General features: G+C 36.1%; 1 protein-coding gene across 5 annotated transcripts in view; it reads right to left on the bottom strand.

Moving 5' to 3' along the window:
• Positions 1–21,409, bottom strand: part of chst8 (carbohydrate (N-acetylgalactosamine 4-0) sulfotransferase 8) — a 192,904-nt gene that overhangs the window by 141,963 nt on the left and 29,532 nt on the right. For 4 of the 5 annotated variants that reach the window (XM_051870245.1, XM_051870247.1, XM_051870243.1 and 1 more), the window contains exon 2: positions 6,985–7,183. In XM_051870245.1, coding sequence (XP_051726205.1) covers positions 6,985–7,159 — 175 coding nt within the window. In that variant the 5' untranslated portion in view covers positions 7,160–7,183. Of the gene's footprint in view, positions 1–6,984; positions 7,187–21,409 lie in introns of all 5 variants that reach the window. The other variant, XM_051870244.1, reaches the window with a different exon arrangement.

The following is a 21,409-nucleotide window of genomic DNA, read 5'->3' as shown; positions in this document are numbered from 1 at the left end:
AATTATTTTTCTCTCTTGTTTTCTTGTAAAAAATATCTAAACATTTTAAAAAACAGATATATTTAATTGAGAAGCAATATTGTTTTTAAACAATATATTTTGAATTAAACACTTTTTGTTTTCGTTTTAAGCATAATCTAAACATTTAATGGTACAGCTGGCTGAACATACTCAAAACAGAGGATGTTCATGTCCACTGCAATCTGATTCACAACCGATTGACTCTTCTGAATCAATTTTTTTTTTTTATCATTCAGTCAAAAAGTTCAAGAATAATTTTCAAATCATGAGTTATTGGTTTAATACTCATGAGTCTCAATCAATGCAAAGTTACAGACTAGTTGTTCACATGACAACGTGTGTAGTTAAAGATCATTCACAAAAACAGTTTTGCTGATAGATAGATAGATAGATAGATAGATAGATAGATAGATAGATAGATAGATAGATAGATAGATCATCAATCGATCAATAGATAGATAGATAGATAGATAGATAGATCATCAATCGATCAATAGATAGATAGATAGATAGATAGATAGATCATCAATCGATCAATAGATAGATAGATAGATAGATAGATAGATGGGCCAATCATCCATCCATCGATCAATAGATAGATAGATAGATAAACAGATAGACCGATCATCAATAGATCAATAGATAGATAGATAGATAGATAGACAGACCAATCACCCATCGATCAATAGATAGATAGATAGACAGATTGATCATCCATTGATCAATCAAGAGATAGATAGTTATACCGATCATTCAACGATCGATCGATCAATAGATAGATAAACAGATAGACCGATCATCAATAGATCAATAGATAGATAGATAGACAGACCAATCATCAATGGATGGATGGATGGATGGATGGATAGATAGATAAACTGATCATCCATTCATCGATCAATAGATAGATAGATAGATAGATAGACCGATCATCAATCGTTAGATCAATAGATAGATAGATAGACCAATCATCCATCGATCAATAGATAGATAGATAGATAGATAGATAGACAGACTGATCATCCATCGATCAATCAACAGACAGATAGACCTATCATTCAATGATTGATCGATCAATAGATAGATAAACAGACAGACCGATCATCCATCCATTGATCAATAGATAGATAGATAGATAGATAGATAGATAGATAGATAGACCAATCATCAATCGATAGATAGATAGATAGGTAGATCATCCATCGATCAATAGATAGATAGATCATCCATTCATCAATCAATAGATAGATAGATAGACCAATCGATAGATAGATAGATAGATAGGTAGATCATCCATCGATCAATAGATAGATAGATCATCCATTCATCAATCAATAGATAGATAGATAGACCAATCGATAGATAGATAGATAGATAGATAGGTAGATCATCCATCGATCAATAGATAGATAGATCATCCATTAATCAATCAATAGATAGATAGATAGACCAATCATCCATCGATCGATCAATAGATAGATAGACCGATCATCCATTGATCAATCAATAGATAAATAGATCATCTATCTATCGATCAATAGATAGATAATCATAAATCGATCAACAGATAGATAGATAGACCGATCATTCATCCATCGATCAATCGATAGATAGATCATCCATCGATCAATCAAAAGATAGATAGATAGAACGATCATCAATCGATCAATAAATAGATAGATAGATAGATAGATAATCATCATTAATTTATCTAACCCTACAGGTAATCATGTACATCAGCATCTGTTCCTCACACACAGCTGTCATATGACTTCAGTACTTTTCCTTTAATTAAGTCCCGTAATTCGTCCAGATTCCCCCAGAGATGCGGATGTAATCTCTCTGCGTCTCTCAGGCCTGTTGTGTTTAGACGGCTGATGTTATTGTACTCCCCAGATGTCATGAGGTCCGCGGCAGCGCCTGCATAAAAGCAATCTCATTCAGCGCTGAAGTGGAGTGGATTCTGATTGGCTGCAGTTGATCTCGACACCTGAGCGGCGCAGAAGAGCCGGCACTCCTGATTAGCGGCGCACGATCCGTCCCTCAAGAGCGGCTCTCTTGCTAACAGAGCTGTTAGAGAAAGCATTTGACCTTATGAGGCCGGGGAGGCTGTGTTTTGCCGGCACGGCTATTGGCGGAGATGAATCCGAGCGCTGGAAGAATGAAGTTCAATGAAAGCAATTCGCAGCAATGAAACATCTCTGTGCGCTTCAAAAGGCCGCGACTCCTCTTTGTGAGTGTGGCATGTCCTGCTGAGGCTGAGAAATCGCTCTTAACCCACAATGTACAGGAAACACTCCCTGCTCCCAATTTTTGCTGGTAATTTCTCTCTGCCGGCTACGGCATTCCCATGGCGATTCCTTGATTGTCCTTAAACAATTATTTGAGTGGGAGATGAGCGGAAACAATGAGAGTAAAAGCTTTGCTCCCTGCACTGATGCTGCGTGTTTTAGTACAATGAGCCAAACAAATGAAATCTGGCAAACAACTACACACAGTGGCACTATGTGCAATTAATGCATCATAATTTGGCTAGCGCTACATTATATGATCACGCTCTTATTCATGCAAATGCTTTCAAAGTGCCACAAGACAAACGAGAATGTGCTGTCTGTTAATGTCGTGTCAGTGCATCTTGCTGACTAAGAGAGGATCAAATATAAGAGATATTACGTAGGTGGAAAAAAGCTGTCTTTACCACTTTACCAATGTAAGCATGAAATGAAAGAGTGGAATCCAGAAGAACACTGATATTTCAAATTGTTGTAGAGGGCATAATCAGGTCACCATCCAAATCTATCAGATGGCCAGATAGTTTAGACGCAACAGATTTAGAACCAATCAATAAATACAGCTTTATCTGACTTAAATTTAAAGTGATTTGCCTCCAGCCAAAGCTTGAGTTGCTTGATGCAGGTTGTTAACGCAGGAGGTGAGAGGATTGCTAAAATAAATCTGTATGTCATCAGCATAATCATCTGATTATTTGTCAAAGGGGAAAAGTAGAGGGCCCAGGACAGAACCTTGAGGTACACCAGAATAGGTTTAGTGGAAAAATTGTGCTTCTGGAATACAAATAATTGTTGGCTACCCATCAAAACCTCTCAAATAATAGGAAACCCAGAATTATATATATATTTTGGTGTACCTCAAGGTTCTGTCCTGGGCCCCATATATATAAATATATATAAGTGCTGTCAAAATTAATTAGTTAATGCATGTGATTAATTATTTCAGTTTAATGCACTAAAAATATTTAAAGCAAATAACGCAGCATTCTTTTCTTTCCATCATGATTTGGCTAGCATTACATTATTTGATCACGCTCTTATTCACGCAAATGCTTTTAAACCATTCAAGCACCACAAGACAAACGAGAACGCGCTGTCTGTGAATGTCGTGTCATGTGACACACACGACTCATGTGCACAGAAAGTATCGTTCTCTTTCATGCTTGAACAAACAATAATAAACAGATTTATGCCAAAATGCCCATTTTGTCGGGAGCCATCTTAAATGAGTTACATAATGTCTTAAATTAACTTAAAGAGTTATGAGAAAATGAGATGCGCATCATTTCCGCATCATGTTCAGCAGCGGCAGCTCTTAAGCCTAATAAACCAGCTGCTGTGATATCTGTCATTAATGTTAATCAAAGAACAAAGGTAACAGAGAAAATTGTAGCTTTAATAAGTATTAATCTATATTTAATTTATCATTTATGCAGCGAAGACTGTAAAGTGTTTGATAACTTAATTCAATTTCTGTATATTTCCTACCTGTTAGACAGGTAGGAAGGCCACAGGTAAATATGACATTTATTATAATGAGTTTATAGTTAAGTTCACTTAAATAAAAGTTGTTAAAGCCTAATAAACGTTAAAATTGATAGCTTTCAGCTGTACTGTAATGTTGAATGTCTATAATGTTTAAAAAAATATATAATTTTCATAAAGACATCAGTTCCAGTATTAGTATCAGTGATAATGGCCTTCATTCAATTAAACAAATATTTAAAATATACTGTCTTTAAGTTGTTTCTACATTAATTTGGAGAGTAACTGTGAAATTATTACAATATAAAAATATTAAAAACTCCAATGTTTTAAATTACGGAAAAAAAATTGTGATTCATTAATTGTTTTTAATCGATTGACAGCACTAATTGAAAGGTCTAAGGGTTTTTTGTCAATCTACAGTCTCTTTTTTTAATATGATATAGATGCTCCAGCAACAGTAATATAGTAATCTGTGTCGGGAGTGCAAATGACAACATGCAAAATCAAAATGGGACTTCATACTTTTGTTATGAAATAGCGTTCATGAAATTATGCAATCTGAGCACCATTTATGTTGTAAAACTGTATATGATGGTATAAAATAGACTCTCACAAACAAATGAGCCCACCTCCAAAGTTGATTTTTCAAAACAGAGCAGTAGTTTTACTCATAATATCCAAGCAGGGCTACCTCAGACTGTAAACGGATATGGACACAGATATTTGCAGCTTGTTGAACTACAGTTTCACGGTGTCTTCTGCAGCACATCTGTAAAAAGCAGCAGATCTACAGCACAACGAGTGTTCAGGAAACACTAAAGATGCTGAAGTTCAGCTGGAACACTTTTATGCAACCTTCATTCCCTCCATCTGATCCAGTTCACCAGCAGAAAGGCTGCGGCGTTCCTGAGCTCCGGCTGAGAGCGGCTTTACAGTCCTCTGAGCACTTTAGGATAATCCTTTTTTCTTTCTTTATTGAAAAAATGTGTTTAGTTTGAAAATAGTATCAAGGAAAAAGCCTTTTCTGTTTGTGTCTCTGAGGGAAAACAAATGAGGCAAATTAAATTGCGCAGAAGTCCCATGACCAATGTATACGAGGACAACAATAATTGCTGCCAAAGATTAATTAAATATGTTATCACTGCTAAATATATTTATCACAGTTGCCTAATGTGACACCGTAACCACTTCATTCAGTTCTGTGATTTCTAAAAACTGACAAAAATACCCTCATATAAAAGAAACATGAGATCTCTTTAATTTCTGTTGTTTCTCCTAAAAAGATATGAAATTAAACGGATATAAAATCTCTTACTAAATGATGACTGGTGACTCATTTGGGTCCGTTTTGTTTCACTTCAGAAGGGGAAACATATTCTATTCAGAAACAAATTAAACACGTAATATTAACCACAAATCACAAGATTCATCATGATTATTCTTTTGGTAGCTGTAGTAAAAATAGTGAATTTGCCTAAAAAGAGTTTCAAAAACAAAAAAGTGAATGCAGAGCTGTTGAGATTCATGTGAGTCTCTGTAAGAGAGCCCTTTCGAGCTCATCCGCAGCCTGTGTTTGTTCATCACTGTGTTTTTGTTTTCATCATTTTGGAAGCACAACACGGTTGCGTACAGCAGGTGTTTGCAGCGTGTCCTTGTGCCGCCTGAAACTAGTCCTGCGGTAATGATCACAGCCGTTCCCCGCGGTACACATCATCACCGGTAGCCAAGATTTATCACGCCGTGCTTTTACTGGGATGTGTCTCTACCGCTCAAAAGTTAGTAAACAAGTCTAACAAGTGACGCAGAAATATAGGACAAGATAACATTACACGCCTTTACAATCAGCTGCTCATAATCCAAAATAAACACAAATACACACAAACTGACTCAACTGAATCAAGTATTCTAATGCATCATCTATCCATTGTATTCATATCTGAATAATTATCCTGTTGTCTGTTTTGTTTGCTAGATGTGTTTTTGAACGCATGTGCATCTAAAGCCTCTTGCCAACACTGAAGTGGACCATATAAAAGCAGGATCCCAAATAAACACTTGCCAAGCACCACTGGATCTGGACAAAAGATTAACATGACGACTAGTCGATGAGTTGAATCAACTTCACAGCAACTACATAAATGTATCCACTAACCATTCAGAAACGTCTAAAAGTTGTAACTTCTTCCTGAGTCTCTCCATCAGTGTCGACTCCGGTTTGAACAATGTAAGGCTGAACACCGTCGTCATTTTGGCTGCGTGAGATTCTCCAGCTTTGTTGTTGTTGAGCAACCGAAGCACGAGCTGTTAAAGCTCCGCCCTCTTCTGGAAAGGGGGCCAGGAGCAGCAGCTCATTTGCATTTAAAGGGACACACACAAAAAACGGCGTGTTTTTGCTCACACCCAAATAGTGGCAAATTTGACAATCTATAATAAATGATCTGTGGGGTATTTTGAGCTGAAACTTCAGACACATTCTGGGGACACCAGAGACTTATATTACATCTTGTGAAAGGGGCATAATAGGTCGCCTTTAAGCTCCTTGAGTATGAGCTCCTTATTCTCACTATATCATACTATAAAAGCCTGATCAAATGTGATGTTCAACAAAAAAAAAAAACACATATGCAAACTTTTTTCTTATATTTTGTCTAAAGGTTCAATGAACTGTTCCATTAAATAAAATAAAAAAAAATAAAAATAAAAAAAATTGACTATAATTTTACATCAGGCTTTACAAGGGTTAAAATTCTCTCTGTGGTGAGACATTCTTCCCCAAAACATGAAAATTAGGAGCAAAATCATAATGGTTGTGGATGTTTTTGTGACAGATGGTTTGTGACAGACTCTGGCTGGTGAACGAGTGACACAGAGCTTGTGCTGTTTGCCACAAATCAGCAGGACAAAACAACTAGAGAACTCATTCTGACTAAAATATATGTATTTCTAATGCACGTTTCATGGCTTTTTTACGGCGCTATTTTCTCAATTCACAGATGTTGCAAAAAAGTTAATTTTGGACCCTGTGTGCAAGCTTAGAAATAAAACCCACAAACCACATCCATTAGAAAAACCACAATCAACTTCTCCATGAGCTTGGGAACGAACGGCACACATGACATATTCCAATCTGAATTCACTCAACATGTTGATTGATGGATGATCATAATCGTCCGTTTCTTCTTACCTGGAGCCTGTTGTAGCACCATATCAGACAGATCCTGCAGGTGGATGAAGAGAACGAGTCCTCCGACACCGAACAGCAGCAGAAACCAGAACGAACAGGGCGGCTTAAAGACAGACACCCGCAACCTCCTCCGGCCGCGAAGAGCATCCACCATCTTACAATCCATGAAGAGCATCACAGCTCAGAGCGAAAGACGCACCTGCTGAACGAGAGAGAAAGAGTTTGTGAACATGCCCTTATTTACATACAGCACAAACAGCCAGTTTAAAGTCAGCATGAAAAGTCTTTTCTTCCCTATCGTGCCGTATATGTGAGTGAAACGCTTCTGGAACAAGAACAAATGTAGGGCGGGGCTTGATTTTGTCTTTAGAGAATTGATTGGATGGTTGTGGTTTGCTATTGGTGGATCTCATGTGAGTGACAGGTTGCCCCGTCCTCATCATCAGAGAAGAGAAGAGATGTTGTTAAGAGGGAGGGGAAGTTATTCTGATTCAAGATTATGAGGAACGTGAATTTAAAACAATAATGATGTGCACCGATTAATCATTTAGAATACATAAAGGTGCAAAATAGTTGAAAAAATACAACCTATAAAACACATTTCATCCCTGCAAAGCCTGACAAATAAATAGTAATTAATAAATAGCAATATTAATAGTCAGAAAAGTATATATTTTTATTGAAAACCTTACACAAAATATTTTGCATACATTTGCATGTGTTTTTTCGTTGAGTATCATATATGATACATCAGGCTTTTATCAAATAGTAAGAGTATGGAGGAAAAAAAAACAGCTCAATTTTATTTAGAGGCCCAAACTGAGCAAAAATATGAAATTTGGTGCTGATATTAATGTGAAATTCTGATGCATGTAATGTACTCAATGAGATCTTTATAACAGAATAGCAGATACTTAAATTAAAATGCATATAAATATCAGTTGTCAATAATGTGTCTTAATGAAATGATATTTAAATGCTTAGATTTCTGATCAAAGATCTGTAGTTTTAAAACATATAATGTAATGCAATACAATGATGATTGAAAGATGAACAAATAAACCTTCCTCAAAAGCCTGATGATCATATTTGATACTCATGATTTTTCTAAAAAATGCGTCAAGTAAACCTGAGCTGCTTCAGTCCAACTTGAAATACTACTAACGATATAAAAAGTTAACTAAGAGTAACTTCACTACTCAAAAGGCCCAAATAATGCAAAACAGGTTACAAAAATGAATAGTAAAACCCTGAATGTGTGCAGACTAACCAGAGCATCTCTGATCATCAGGAGGAGTTTTAGGATTCGGTCTGACAAATCAGAAAAAGCATCATCGTATTTCAATGCAACTGCAGTTTTTAAAAATCAAAATGACTATGTAATGCATTTCACTTCCCTGAGAGGCATATGTCTGTTCTGAGTTTAATTTCACGTCATGTTCCTCAGAGTGTAAAATACGTGTGTCGGCATCAAATTAGCCCATAACACCGCTGCACTCGTATTTACAGAAGAGGCTTCACCGAACCGACTGAACGATAGAGGAATAAGCTCAAATGTATATAGACTCAACGGCCCATTAGCTCAGCGTCGGATGAGAGATTGACAGGCAGAACTGGGGAAATACTATTTATTTTACCTGATCTCAGAACAGACGACAGGTGATGGATATCACTGAGAGTAATCAGGTTAAATGCTTAAAGAAGATGTGCTTGATTCATATGTGCTGCTCTACTTCTGTTTATAGTTACTGAGGGAACAAGACTGGACACATTATTGATGTACTAACACAAAAACACAGACAGATTGAGCTCTCTCACAAAGCAGACATGTTCAAAACAGCAAATTAGCAACTTGTACTATTTCTACAATAGAAATAGTACAACTATTAGTACACTGGGGGGAAAATAAATAAATAAATAAATAAATAAAAATTTACTCAGTATTTTTGTCTTGTTTTCCAAAACAATTATGTAAAAAATCTTAAATCAAGATACATTTATTTGAGATGCAAAATTATTTAAGATATGAAGTCTTGTTTTCTGAAAAATGTTCTGCTTAAAATAAAAATGAGGCTGAAAAAATTAACTAAATTCAAAGCGAAAAGAATTTTTCTGACCCCATTAGTAGATATTTTTACTTGTTTTAAGCATAAACTCACTTTATTTTAATATATTTTTTTAGTATACAACAAGACTTTATATCTTAAACCATTTTGCTTCTCAAGTAAATCTATCTTGATTCAAAAAATGTTTAGATATTTGTAAGGAAAACAAGATAAATACAGCTGCGAGCAGCAATTATCGGGGTTCAAGCGCTTTAAGGCCTTTAAGCACATGCGTAAAAAGGTATTTAATTAGCAAGCTTGTAACCATCTCAATCATAGATGGAAAAGACCATTTACAGCCAATACAGGCAATTTACCATAGGAAATATATCGTTTTTAAAGCTTTTTAACAGTTATCGAGGTTGAGCCAAAAACCTAGGACTAGGACCAAAGCTGGTTTTTGAAATAATCTCCAATATTTAACAAATATTTCGATGGACAGTGGCGGCCCTAGAGGCAAAGTTGCTCAGAATGAAGAGTTCTACCATGTGGAACAAATGTTGTGGCCGTGTGCGGAAAAAAAATTGTGCGATACACAATCCTTCACACACATGAAAAATGCAAAGACACCGCCCGATGGCGATTCTTTCGAATTTCTCACAGGTCTCTAGGGCCGTGAGTCAAACAGGCCCTGCGAGTTTCCTTATGATCGGCCTCCGTTACCCTTGTCTGATAGCTGCTCAAACTTCATATTCTGATGGCGGACATGTTTTTGCGATACGTCAATGTCCTCATAGACTATCATGGCACCTCGGACAAAGACACTGTATGCCAGTTTTCAAGTCGATCAGACTAATGGTGAAGTAGTTATAGCCATTTTCATGTTTTTTTTTTCTGTTATAGCGCCACCAAGTGGCCATTCGTCGTGTCCTTTTTCATGTGACCACAGAATGAGCTCTTACATATGTGTACCAAGTTTGGTGAAAATATCTCATTCCGTTCACGAGTTATAGCCATTTTAGTAAAAGTGGCCCCATCCACTTCGGACATATTGGTGGCCCTTAGGGACCGTGAATTGAAATTTCAACTTTTTTTGAAAATTATTGACAATCAGACTCCAGATAATCTCGCTGCACTGGTTTGGTTCCGATCGGACCAAAAATCTAGGGCTAGTTTGCAAAAAATAGGTTTTTCAAAAAATCCAAAATAGTACTTTTGACCGCTGTAGCGCCCCCGTCAGGCTGATCGGGGCGAGCATTGGTGACATTGTAGACTGTGTGAGTACTACCATCCCTCAAAGTTTCAGGTCACTACGACTTACAGTTTGGTCTGTCTGATCACTTTTAAGGGAGAATGCTGATCCTTGGAAAATGTAACAATTACAATAGCAGCGCTACATGCTTGAACCCCTAAAATCATTTTTTTTTTTTTTTTTGCAGTGTATATAGCATGAATACTGTACATAGTATGCAAGTGTTTCTGTATGCAGTATGCACAATACTACATCCCACAATGCAATGCACTTGACTAACATCCCTCTAATTGACTCATTAGGTGATCAGACCGCCAAAAGTTACACATAACTGAATAAAGATGACAAATAACTACTTGTTTGTGAGATAATAACTAGAAGCCACCCACTAAATTAAACATGCAACTGAATGAGGCCATTTTACAACAACAAATCACTGCACACTGCTTCACAATTTCTTTAATTTGTAGGCAGTATACTATACAGTTTGATTTTAAACACATCCACCTTTTAAGCTCGTTGTTTGTTGGTGGAGTGGGAAAAAAAAAAAAACATAACTCATTTAAATGCATTCATAAATGTCATAATTTTATACTGCACAGGAAATGTAATTTCTTTGAAAGTAATAACACATGCAGATGTTAAAACGGTTAAGCAGGAATTTTGTTACACCGCTGTTGTGTGTATAATTATAGTAGGTTTTCTGAGAGAATTAATATTCTGGAGCAGAATGAGGCTCGTTAGTGTGTGAGTCTCATTAGAGAACCTGTCACAGCGTGAGACACAGTTTACCAGGGAAACAAGATGACAAGAAAACAGGAGGAACAACCAGGATGGAAAACACCACGTCAAATACTGAAGGTGAAGAGAGAGAGAGAGAGAGAGAGAGAGAGAGAGAGAGAGAGAGAGAGAGAGAGAGAGAGAGAATTTAATAAAAGAAAATTAATGCTGACAACACTACAAGAAAATCTGTTCTTCATTTTTTTTAATCAGCATCTTTAAAGAGGACAGATTATGCCATTTTTTAAAGTTATTTTTGTGCTGTATTAGAACAGGTTTTCCTGCTTGAATGTTGATTATTTCCCTCATATTCTCCATTGTTCAGCTCCTCTCTTCCCAGTCTGTCAGTAACGCTCTGTTTAGTTCCTGTCTCTATGAAGCCCCTCCTTCTGAAAAGCTCAATGTGCTCTGATTGGTCGGCTGGAGCAGCGTGTTGTGATTGGTGATTGGGAAATGTCCCACCCCTTACCATAACCGCCAGTTTCAACACACTATTAACTAACTCAACCAGGCCCCGCCCCGCCCCTTTATTCTGTGTATTAATTATTTAAATGAGGAATATTGTGATGTGTTAAATATTGTGATGCTTTATTGGCATGTCAAAAACTGCACATGTAGTTTTGCTGTGTGCAATGAGAAACACTGAAAAATTTGTACAAATAATAACTTTAAAAATAATAGCACTTTCATTATTATTTTAATTAAAAAGTAAAAAAAATAAATAGTTTTCCAGCTAAACAATAAGTAATTTTACATCAAATCTGCTCAGAATGAGTTCTTCAAACTAATTTCATAATGTCTATTGTCTTGCATTTTGTAAATCTGAGTTCTTGTTTTAAGAGTGCATTTCGTCTTGATCCTTCGTCAGATTTCCTGCAGTGTATGTAAATGAGCGTACGGTCAGGTCATCTCTCAGATAATGAGAACATACAGTTGCAGAAGTCGGAGGATGTTGCCATAGTGATATGATGTTGCCAGAGTGTCTACAGTCTACAAATATCTACAAATAAATAGAGATGAAATATAAACGTCTAATTTTGCACATAAATTTTGTACCACCACCCACATTTGACAATGCTCAGACATCTTCATCTTTCATACTGGAAAAACTGCAGTTTTTGTGTTTCCCAGATCCTGGGTCAGATGTAACAATCCTGGGTCAGACGTAACAACACAGTGTTTGGGTAGTTTTCGTGTTACCCAGATCCTGGGTCAGATGTAACAATCCTGGGTCAGACGTAACAACACAGTGTTTGGGTAGTTTTCGTGTTACCCAGATCCTGGGTCAGATGTAACAATCCTGGGTAAGACATAACAACCCAGTGTTTGGCTAGTTTTTGTGTCACCCAGGTCCTGGGTCAGACGTAACAATCCTGGGTCAGACATAACAACACAGTGTTTGGGTAGTTTTTGTGTTACCCAGATCCTGGGTCAGACGTAACAACCCAGTGTTTGGGAAATTTTTGTGTTACCCAGATCCTGGGTCAGATGTAACAGTCCTGGGTCAGACATAACAACCCAATGTTTGGGTAGTTTTCGTGTTACCCAGATCCTGGGTCAGTCGTAACAGGCCAGTGTTTGGCTAGTTTTTGTGTTACCCAGATCCTGGGTCAGACGTAACAGGCCAGTGTTTGGGTAGTTTTCGTGTTACCCAGATCCTGGGTCAGACGTAACAACCCAGTGTTTGGGTAGTTTTCGTGTTACCCAGATCCTGGGTCAGACGTAACAACCCAGTGTTTGGGTAGTTTTTGTGTTACCCAGATCCTGGGTCAGTCGTAACAGGCCAGTGTTTGGCTAGTTTTTGTGTTACCCAGATCCTGGGTTAGACATAACAACCCAGTGTTTGGCTAGTTTTTGTGTTTCCCAGATCCTGGGTCAGATGTAACAATCCTGGGTCAGACGTAACAACCCAGTGTTTGGGTAGTTTTTGTGTTACCCAGATCCTGGGTCAGTCGTAACAGGCCAGTGTTTGGCTAGTTTTTGTGTTACCCAGATCCTGGGTCAGACATAACAACCCAGTGTTTGGCTAGTTTTTGTGTTACCCAGATCCTGGGTCAGACGTAACAGGCCAGTGTTTGGCTAGTTTTTGTGTTACCCAGATCCTGGGTCAGATATAACAACCCAGTGTTTGGGTAGTTTTCGTGTTACCCAGATCCTGGGTCAGACGTAACAACCCAGTGTTTGGCTAGTTTTTGTGTTACCCAGATCCTGGGTCAGACATAACAACCCAGTGTTTGGCTAGTTTTCGTGTTTCGTGTTTCGTGTTGGTCTTTTCGCGTGATGCCTTGCATAAAATGTTATGATTTTATTCAAAAAGATATAGAATTTAAATACTTATCAAAACTATACACTGATTATTTATGGACAGGTTATGGAGTCAGTCACAGAATGTTTTGGCTACGGCGGCCTGAAGTTATCAGTTCCCCCGCTGAACACGAGCCATCATTAATTCATGTATGAAGTTTAAAAAAAAAAAAAAAAAGCATGTATTATAGTAAAAATTAATCGACCCATTATGCTGGGTTAAATAACCCAATTTGCTGGGTAAAATTAACCCAAAATTCTGTCCTATATTTACCCAGCCCTTGGGTTGAAAACACCCAAATTGGGCTGGGTCTTATACTAGAGAGCTGCAGTAGCTTTTCAGTGGCTTAAATTTCAGAAGAAACATGATGAGATTGAATAATGTCAGAATGTAATTTTCTGGTTCAACTATTGCTTTAAAGGTGATGCAGCAAAAACAGTTTTAATGTCAAGGAGCCAAAATCAACTTATTCCTGACACTTTGTAATGTGGATCATTGTGGATGAAAACTCACACACACACACAATCATGCGTTAAAGCGCTCGGCTCTGTTTTTACACCGAATTACACTCTTTAGATTCATCGGAATAATTGCAACGCTGCACATAATAATCTTAATTAGAGTTTAATTAAATTGAGAGCAGGTTTTCCTGCACAGTTGTATTCAATCAGTCCTGTTATTAATGTGTGCGTGCGTGCGTGTGTGTGTGTGTGTGTGTGTGTGTGTGTGTGTGTGTGTGTGTGTGTGTGTTCAACCCTCAATTGATTTCCTATAGCCTCTTATTTGAGCGCACGTCTCTAATGCGCTCGCAAAACAACCTCTGAGAGCACAGCGTTTTCCTCAATGGCCGTCCTTCGTCAGGAGAGAAAGCTAGTCAATTGAATTAATAAACAAAGCTCAAAATGATGTTTGCTCTGGAGACATTGTGTTGTGTTTGAATGTCTGATGACTGAGGACTTTACAGGACCGATCTGAGGAAAACCTTTACTGCATATATAACTTCTTTTTAAAATCTATCTGTATTTGCTATCATTGCCATAAACTTCATTAACAGTTTAAAATTACAATTGGCAAGATTTTATAAAGGCTGCATCCCCATACGATAAAACAATATATACACACTGACAGTTCAAAAGTTTGGTAAGATGTTTGAATGTTTGTATGTAAAGAAGTCTCTTCTGCTCACCAAAGTTGCATTTATTTGATCAAAATTACTGTAAAATTGCTAAATATTATTATAATTTAACACAACTACTTTCTATTGTAATATATAGTAATTTATTCCTGTGATCAAAGCTGAAATTTCAGCATCATTACTCCAGTCTTCAGTGTCACATGATCCTTCAGAAATCATTCTAATATGATGATTTGCTGCTTGAGAAACATTTATGATTATTATCAATGTTGAAAACAGTCATATTTTAGTGGAAACCATTATACATTTTAATTTTCAGTATTATTTGATGAATAGAAAGTTCAAAAGAACAGGATTTATTTGAAATTATAAATGTCTTCAGTGTCATTTTACCATCAATTTAATGCATCCTTGCTGAATAAAAGTATTAAAAAATCTTACTGACCCCAAACTTTTGAGCTGTATTGTATATTTGGCTAATTATTTGGCCTATAGGTGACACCAGCTGAAAATGAAAGTCATTAATTTTAATGAAAGATGAAGAAAAACATTTTCTCTTTAGAATAACGTCACAGATTAATCATTCACAATAGGAGCAGGAACATGAATTAAGACAGTAAATAAGGCAAGTTTGACTAAGATTACAGTACATTACAGTAGATATGAATGTTGCTCGATATCAGACACACTCTATGAGACTTTTTCACTCTGAATGTGACTCACAGACCGACAAGTGCAGCGTTATTCAATAAATCACTTCCATTCACTGCACACAGCTAAAGTCACACAAATACTCACCGTCAGCAAACACACAAACAGAAAAGCAAACGTCACTGCTGAATTCAAACACAGATTGAAACTGTTCCTGTCAGAGCGGTTAATTTAGAGCTTCTGCCTCAAAACAATCTGTCTGTTGTTCCTCGCAGGACCTTGTGTTTTACGGCTGTTTGTCGGACAATCTTCTGATTTAGTGTGTTAAATAAATCCACGCCTGCCTCCAGACAACATAAAACCACATCCAGCTTCAATACAGCTTAAGATGACATACGAGGGGATCCGTATAAAGACCGATACCGCCCTAAACCTGAGCAACCCTCCTAAAACTGACAGAGAAATATACAAGTAGCGGCTTTCCGGCATCCATTACATGCTTTCCTTTCTGTTTTTATTTATAGCCAACAAAGCGCTCCTCCAACCTCCAGCGCACACAAACAATTTCAGCTACAAGCAGAATCAATAAGCTTTGTTTGGTTAATTATACCCTGAACAGGCTGGAGCTGCGGACGGTACAGAGCAGTGCTGGATCGATGGAGCGACGCTCGCCGTAAGTTCAGATTTGCATTGTTTCATGACACACAAGCACAGAATTCAATGCGGTTCAGCTGAAGAGTTCACAGAAACGCTTTAGAGTTTATTTAGTGAAACAAGGGAAAGCAGAGGAGAAAAACTACATTTGGGACAATATTTACTGAATTACTAAATTTAAGGCAATACAACTTTAAATACAACTAAACCAAATTAGCAAATAAAAACATAGACATAAATGAGCATTACCCAATATAAACAAGGTTGTTAGAAGTGAATAAATAAAAATAAATAAATAAATATTATCAAAATATAAAAATAAAAATGAAATAAATACACTGAACAAAATAAATAACTAAATATAAAAGGTAAATAAATATAAAAGTAAATAAAAACAATGTAAATGCAAGTACATAAAAGTAAATACATTTTACCAAATATAAAAATAAATAATTGAATAAATAAATTTAAATAACAATAATAAATAACAATAAACAACAATAAACAAATATTATAAATAGTAATAACAAAAAAATCACAATAAATAAATAATGTCAAATATATAAAGGCAAAGTAAATAAAAGTAAATAAATATCCATATAAATACAAGTAAATAAACAAACATAGAATTAAATAAATATTACCTAATCTAAAATAAAATTAAAATATTATTAGAACTAAAATCATATAAAATTGAAAAATAAAAATAAATAAACATAAAAATAAGGCAAAATACATATAAATTAATTAATTGTTAAAAATAATTTTAACTAAATATAAAAGGTAAATAAATAAAAGTAAATAAAAACAATGTACATAAAAAGGTAAATAAATAAAAGTAAATAAATATTACCAAATATAAAATAAAATTAAAATGTTATTTAAAAATAAAAATGTGAATAAATTTATTCAAATAACAATTATTAATAGCAATAATCAACAATATACAGATATTATAAAAAGAAATAACATATAAAACTATTACAATAAATAAATAAATAAATAAATAAAGCCAAATATATAAAGGTAAATAAATAATTAAAAGTAAATTAATGACCATACAAATACAAGTAAAAAATAAGTAAGTAAATAAATAAACATAAAATTAAATATAAATTACCTAATCTAAAATAAAATTAAAAGGTTATTAGAAATCAAATCATATAATAAATAAAAATAAAAAAAAATAAACATAAAACTACCAAATATGAATGAATGAATGAATAGCAAGACATTTTAATAAAGCTCTACAAGTAGAATTTTACCCTCTTAAATCAGGGAAAGAAATTCTAAGATGCCATGGCGTTGCTAGGCAGTTGCTAGGGTGTTCAGGGCAGTTAATAGGTGTTAATAGGGAGCTCTTGATGGATACTAAAGGTGTTGCTAAAGCATTCTGGATATTTGCTTAATGGATCAATATTAAACTGAATTGAGACAAAGATGTCACATATGACTGATTATTCAGGAGATGCACAAACCCAGCGCTGTGACACGCCACACATTCACGGCTTTATGGAGTCATCTCTCCCGCTCACACTCCATTACAAAATGCCTTCAGGTCCGGCTGCGGGAATACGGAGGTGAACTGTGAGTCCTTGACCTGTGTAATACAGCATCTCTTCTGCATTTGATTTGTGCTTTTTGCTGATGGAGGCATTCTCTGAAAGCAGGTCCAGTATAGATCCGTGCCACAGGCGGACTGCAGTATTAATGCAGCGATATAAAACCACTCTGGGCGCCAGTGTCACAGTTCATTAACTGAAGGCTGACTGATACAACTACTTTACTTTTGTAGTTGCTAAACTAGGCTTGCTGCAATATTCGGTGTTGCCTGTGTTCAGTCGCAACACCGGTTACGTCACTTGCCCACCGTCCCCCACCGTCGTTTTGATTTTTTATCATAATAAAATCATTGAGTTCAGTTAGAAAACAGACACTACAATTAAAAACTGAACGCGTCTGCTCAATGCAGCGTGAGCCGAACGAGAGCCGCAGGAGTCTGATTTCATTTATCACGAGAGTGAGGAGCTGACTGACAAGACGATGGCGGAAGATTTTTGGATTTTTGCAATATTTTTGGATTTAAACCCAGTGCTAAAGGATTAGTGTTTTTCTAGTTGTTGTGTTTTTCATTAAGGATAATAACTAGTGATCGACCGATATTGATTTTTTTTTTAGAACCGATACCGATAATTTGTGTGTTTATGTTGCCGATAACCGATATGCAGAACCGATATTTATTGTTATACTTCTGTTTTTGACATGATTACAACACCACTAAACTGAACAAACCATTTTATTTATAACAATCACTCCCTCCTTTCATAGAAAACAAAACAAATCTTATTTATACACCAATAAATGAAAGTGCAAAAAATAAAAAAGTGCATTGTTACTGTTTTTGTTGAAAATTAGTAGTCTTTCATGTTAATTTTAATCTTCATATTACAAAAATAATTTATAAAAAGCATCAGCAGCAACACTAATGTTAACAATAAGCAAAATAAATGTAGAATGTCTAATGTTTTCAAATGGAGAAAATAAATTAAAGACAGGAGTCATATCAACTTTGCAGAAATGTACTTCATTTTAAACTACAGTTTCAGTAGATTTATAAGCTGTTTAATAGGCTAAAGAGTGAAGAATAATGTTAAATAACTGAATAATATTCTCTAGAATATTGGAATATAACAAACAAAACATTGTATTTTATTGCATTTCTCAACTGGTATGTTATATCAGAATTATTAATAATATTTTTGTCGTTCTAGATTATGAAATATCTGCTGACAAAGCGCTGCTTATCTATGCATTTACACAGAACTATACTCTCAGAACTGCGATCGCTCATGGAGATAATAAATAATTAATTTCCATAGAGTTGTGTTTACTTGGATGTTTATTAGAGAATTAATGGCTATACAGTAAATGTTTATATAATTACAGTGTTTTAAACAAGTGAATCTTGTTAAAAGTTACATGCGGTGGCTGAGCATCAACCCGCTGAGTGAACAGCAAAACGCAGACGACTTCACGAGACTAATGATGAGCATAGACAACAGAGAGAGAATTAAATTCAGCGCTTTTATTTCCAACATGTGCTCAATCATGGCTGTATTATTTAATTCATGCAAAATTACATCTTTATTAAGACAGGACTTGACGGATTATCTTACGTGACTCTGTGAGCTTGTCTCTATTTCTTAGAGACAAGCTGCATAAACTAGCTACATTTCAGGCATTTATGTCACACATCTAATTTGTGCATTAATGTTAAATAAAGTTTACTAATTACAGCAAAGCAGGTAAGTATACTTTATCTGTGCACGCCGTTGTCTCGTCTCCCCTCAGATGCGCTGTAATGACGATCCTGCGCGCAATTCTCAAAACACCCACAAGATGGCACCGTTTATCGGTAAATCCGATATTACAAAACCGATATCCGATTACGGTAAAATGCTTAAATATCGGGGAAAATATTGGTAAATCGATATATCGGTCGATCTCTAATAATAACCCACCATTCAAGCAATTGCCGCCCCCGAATTGGCGCTAATTTGAAAGCGAAAGTAAAACGCGAATGTGCATTCATAGTCTGCCACGGAGCGTTTTCAGTTCATTCGTATATAGAAGCTCAACTTCAATAGAAATTAATAGGCCTGTTATAAATGGCCATGCGCATTTAACTTTTGCTTTATCTTGAATTAGCGATTAAAAAACCTCCCAATATTACTGGTGGTGTCATACAAAATATCCTCACCATCACAACCCTACATCAAACAAACTACTAATCTTAAAGTGCCCCTATTATACTATCTTAAAGGTTCCTAATTTTGTTTCTGAGGTCTCCTACAATAGATTTACATTTATCCAAGGTCGAAAAACACTAATTTTCTCATAATTTCCACTGCAGCATCAGCTCTTTTCTCACAGTGTCTGAAACGCTTCGATCAAAGTTTCAGTCTCTCTAAACCCCGCCTTTCTGAGAGCCTCCTCTGCTCTGATTGGTCAGATGTTCCAGTCAGTTCTGATTGGTCTAGTGTGGATAACCAAACGCTCATTATCATATCTGAATCTCAGCTCTTGATTCACAGTGATACAAACAGTAACGTCAGTTTTACCGTATCAATCTCATCAAAGTGGATTTGCTTTGGCAGCAGAAAACAGCGTCTTCTCGACATGAACAACACGAACCAAACTCTTCCAGTCTCAGATACAACTACAGTGATTGAGGGCGGGGCAAAGAGATGTTCAGCCAATGAAGATCACAGGCAGGCATTATGCAAATGAGTTACAAACCTTCATAGTTTCGGCAAGAAGTGAGACTTGAATTACAGATGACTCCTTTTAGTCAGTTCAGATCAGATTCTTTCTTTTGGGAGACAAAAACTCCATTTATCTGCACTTTGATCTTTGAAACTTTGCAGACATTTTACATTCACAAACAGCTCCATAACACTACATGAACGGGAATATCTGAAAAAGCACTTTAAGTATTAAACTTACGCTTGAGCCCAAAAGCACTTCTTCTCTGCATCATACAGCAAATAAATTAACAAATCACCTGAGGAAAGTCCTTGTAAATCTTGTTTTGCTAAATGAATGTTCATCTTAAATTATGCCTCTAATTCTCACATGTATATAAAAATGACAGTGCGTTTTTGGTGTTTGTAAATTTTATGAGCACTAAAGGCAGAGGCTTGTTTTGCACTCATGTTTAAAGTGCCTCAATTATGCAGCAGCAACTCAAAAGCTTCATCTAAACTCTTCTCTGTTTGCAGGGTCCTGAGCGCCAATGAATTTGAGGAAGGAGATTTGAAAAAGAGAGAGAATAATAGACAAGCACTTTCAATTTGGGGAGCGGCAGTGACCCAGATACTGTCTCTCCTCTGGGATTGATGCTTCAACAACATCTGCTCGCGTCCCACCACCAGCCCTATACTGTACCTGCTCCGGTCAAGATGCACAAACACGCATCTGAAGACAAACGCCAATGACATTAAGATTAAGACTTCAGCAACCGAATTTTGGTTCAGATTGAAAAAGTTTAGGAGTGCTGAAATCATGGACCGAAATGGTGACATTTAAAGGATTAGTTCACTTTCCAATTAAAATTTCATGATCATTTACTCACCCCCATGCCATGAAAGATGTTTATGTATTTCTTTCTTCAGTTGAAAAGAAATGAAGGTTTTTAAGGAAAACATTCCAGGATTTTTCTCCATATAGTGGACTTCAATGGTCTCCAAATGGTTGAAGGTAAAAATTACAGTTTCAGTGCAGCTTCAAAGGGCTTTAAACGATACCAGACGAGGAATAAGGGTCTTATCTAGAGAAACCATCGGACATTTTAAATGTATATGCTTTATATAAACAAATGATCGCCTTCAAGTGGTTCTCAAGTGGTCAAGTGGCACTTCCGTATTCTTCAAAAAACTTATGCTGTATGTCCTACACCTTCCCCATTCAACTTATGGAACAAACATGGCGCCAGTTCATTTTTTTCCGTAAGTAGAATAGGGAAGGTGTAGGACATACAGCATAAGCTTTTTGAAGAATACGAAAGTGCAGTTTTGGTGGAACCACTTGAAGGCGATCATTTG

Source organism: Ctenopharyngodon idella, chromosome 18, assembly GCF_019924925.1.
Source record: "Ctenopharyngodon idella isolate HZGC_01 chromosome 18, HZGC01, whole genome shotgun sequence".
Lineage (NCBI taxonomy): Eukaryota > Metazoa > Chordata > Actinopteri > Cypriniformes > Xenocyprididae > Ctenopharyngodon > Ctenopharyngodon idella.
The sequence above is the reverse complement of the archived record's forward strand: the minus strand, read 5'-3'. Positions and strand labels throughout refer to the sequence as shown.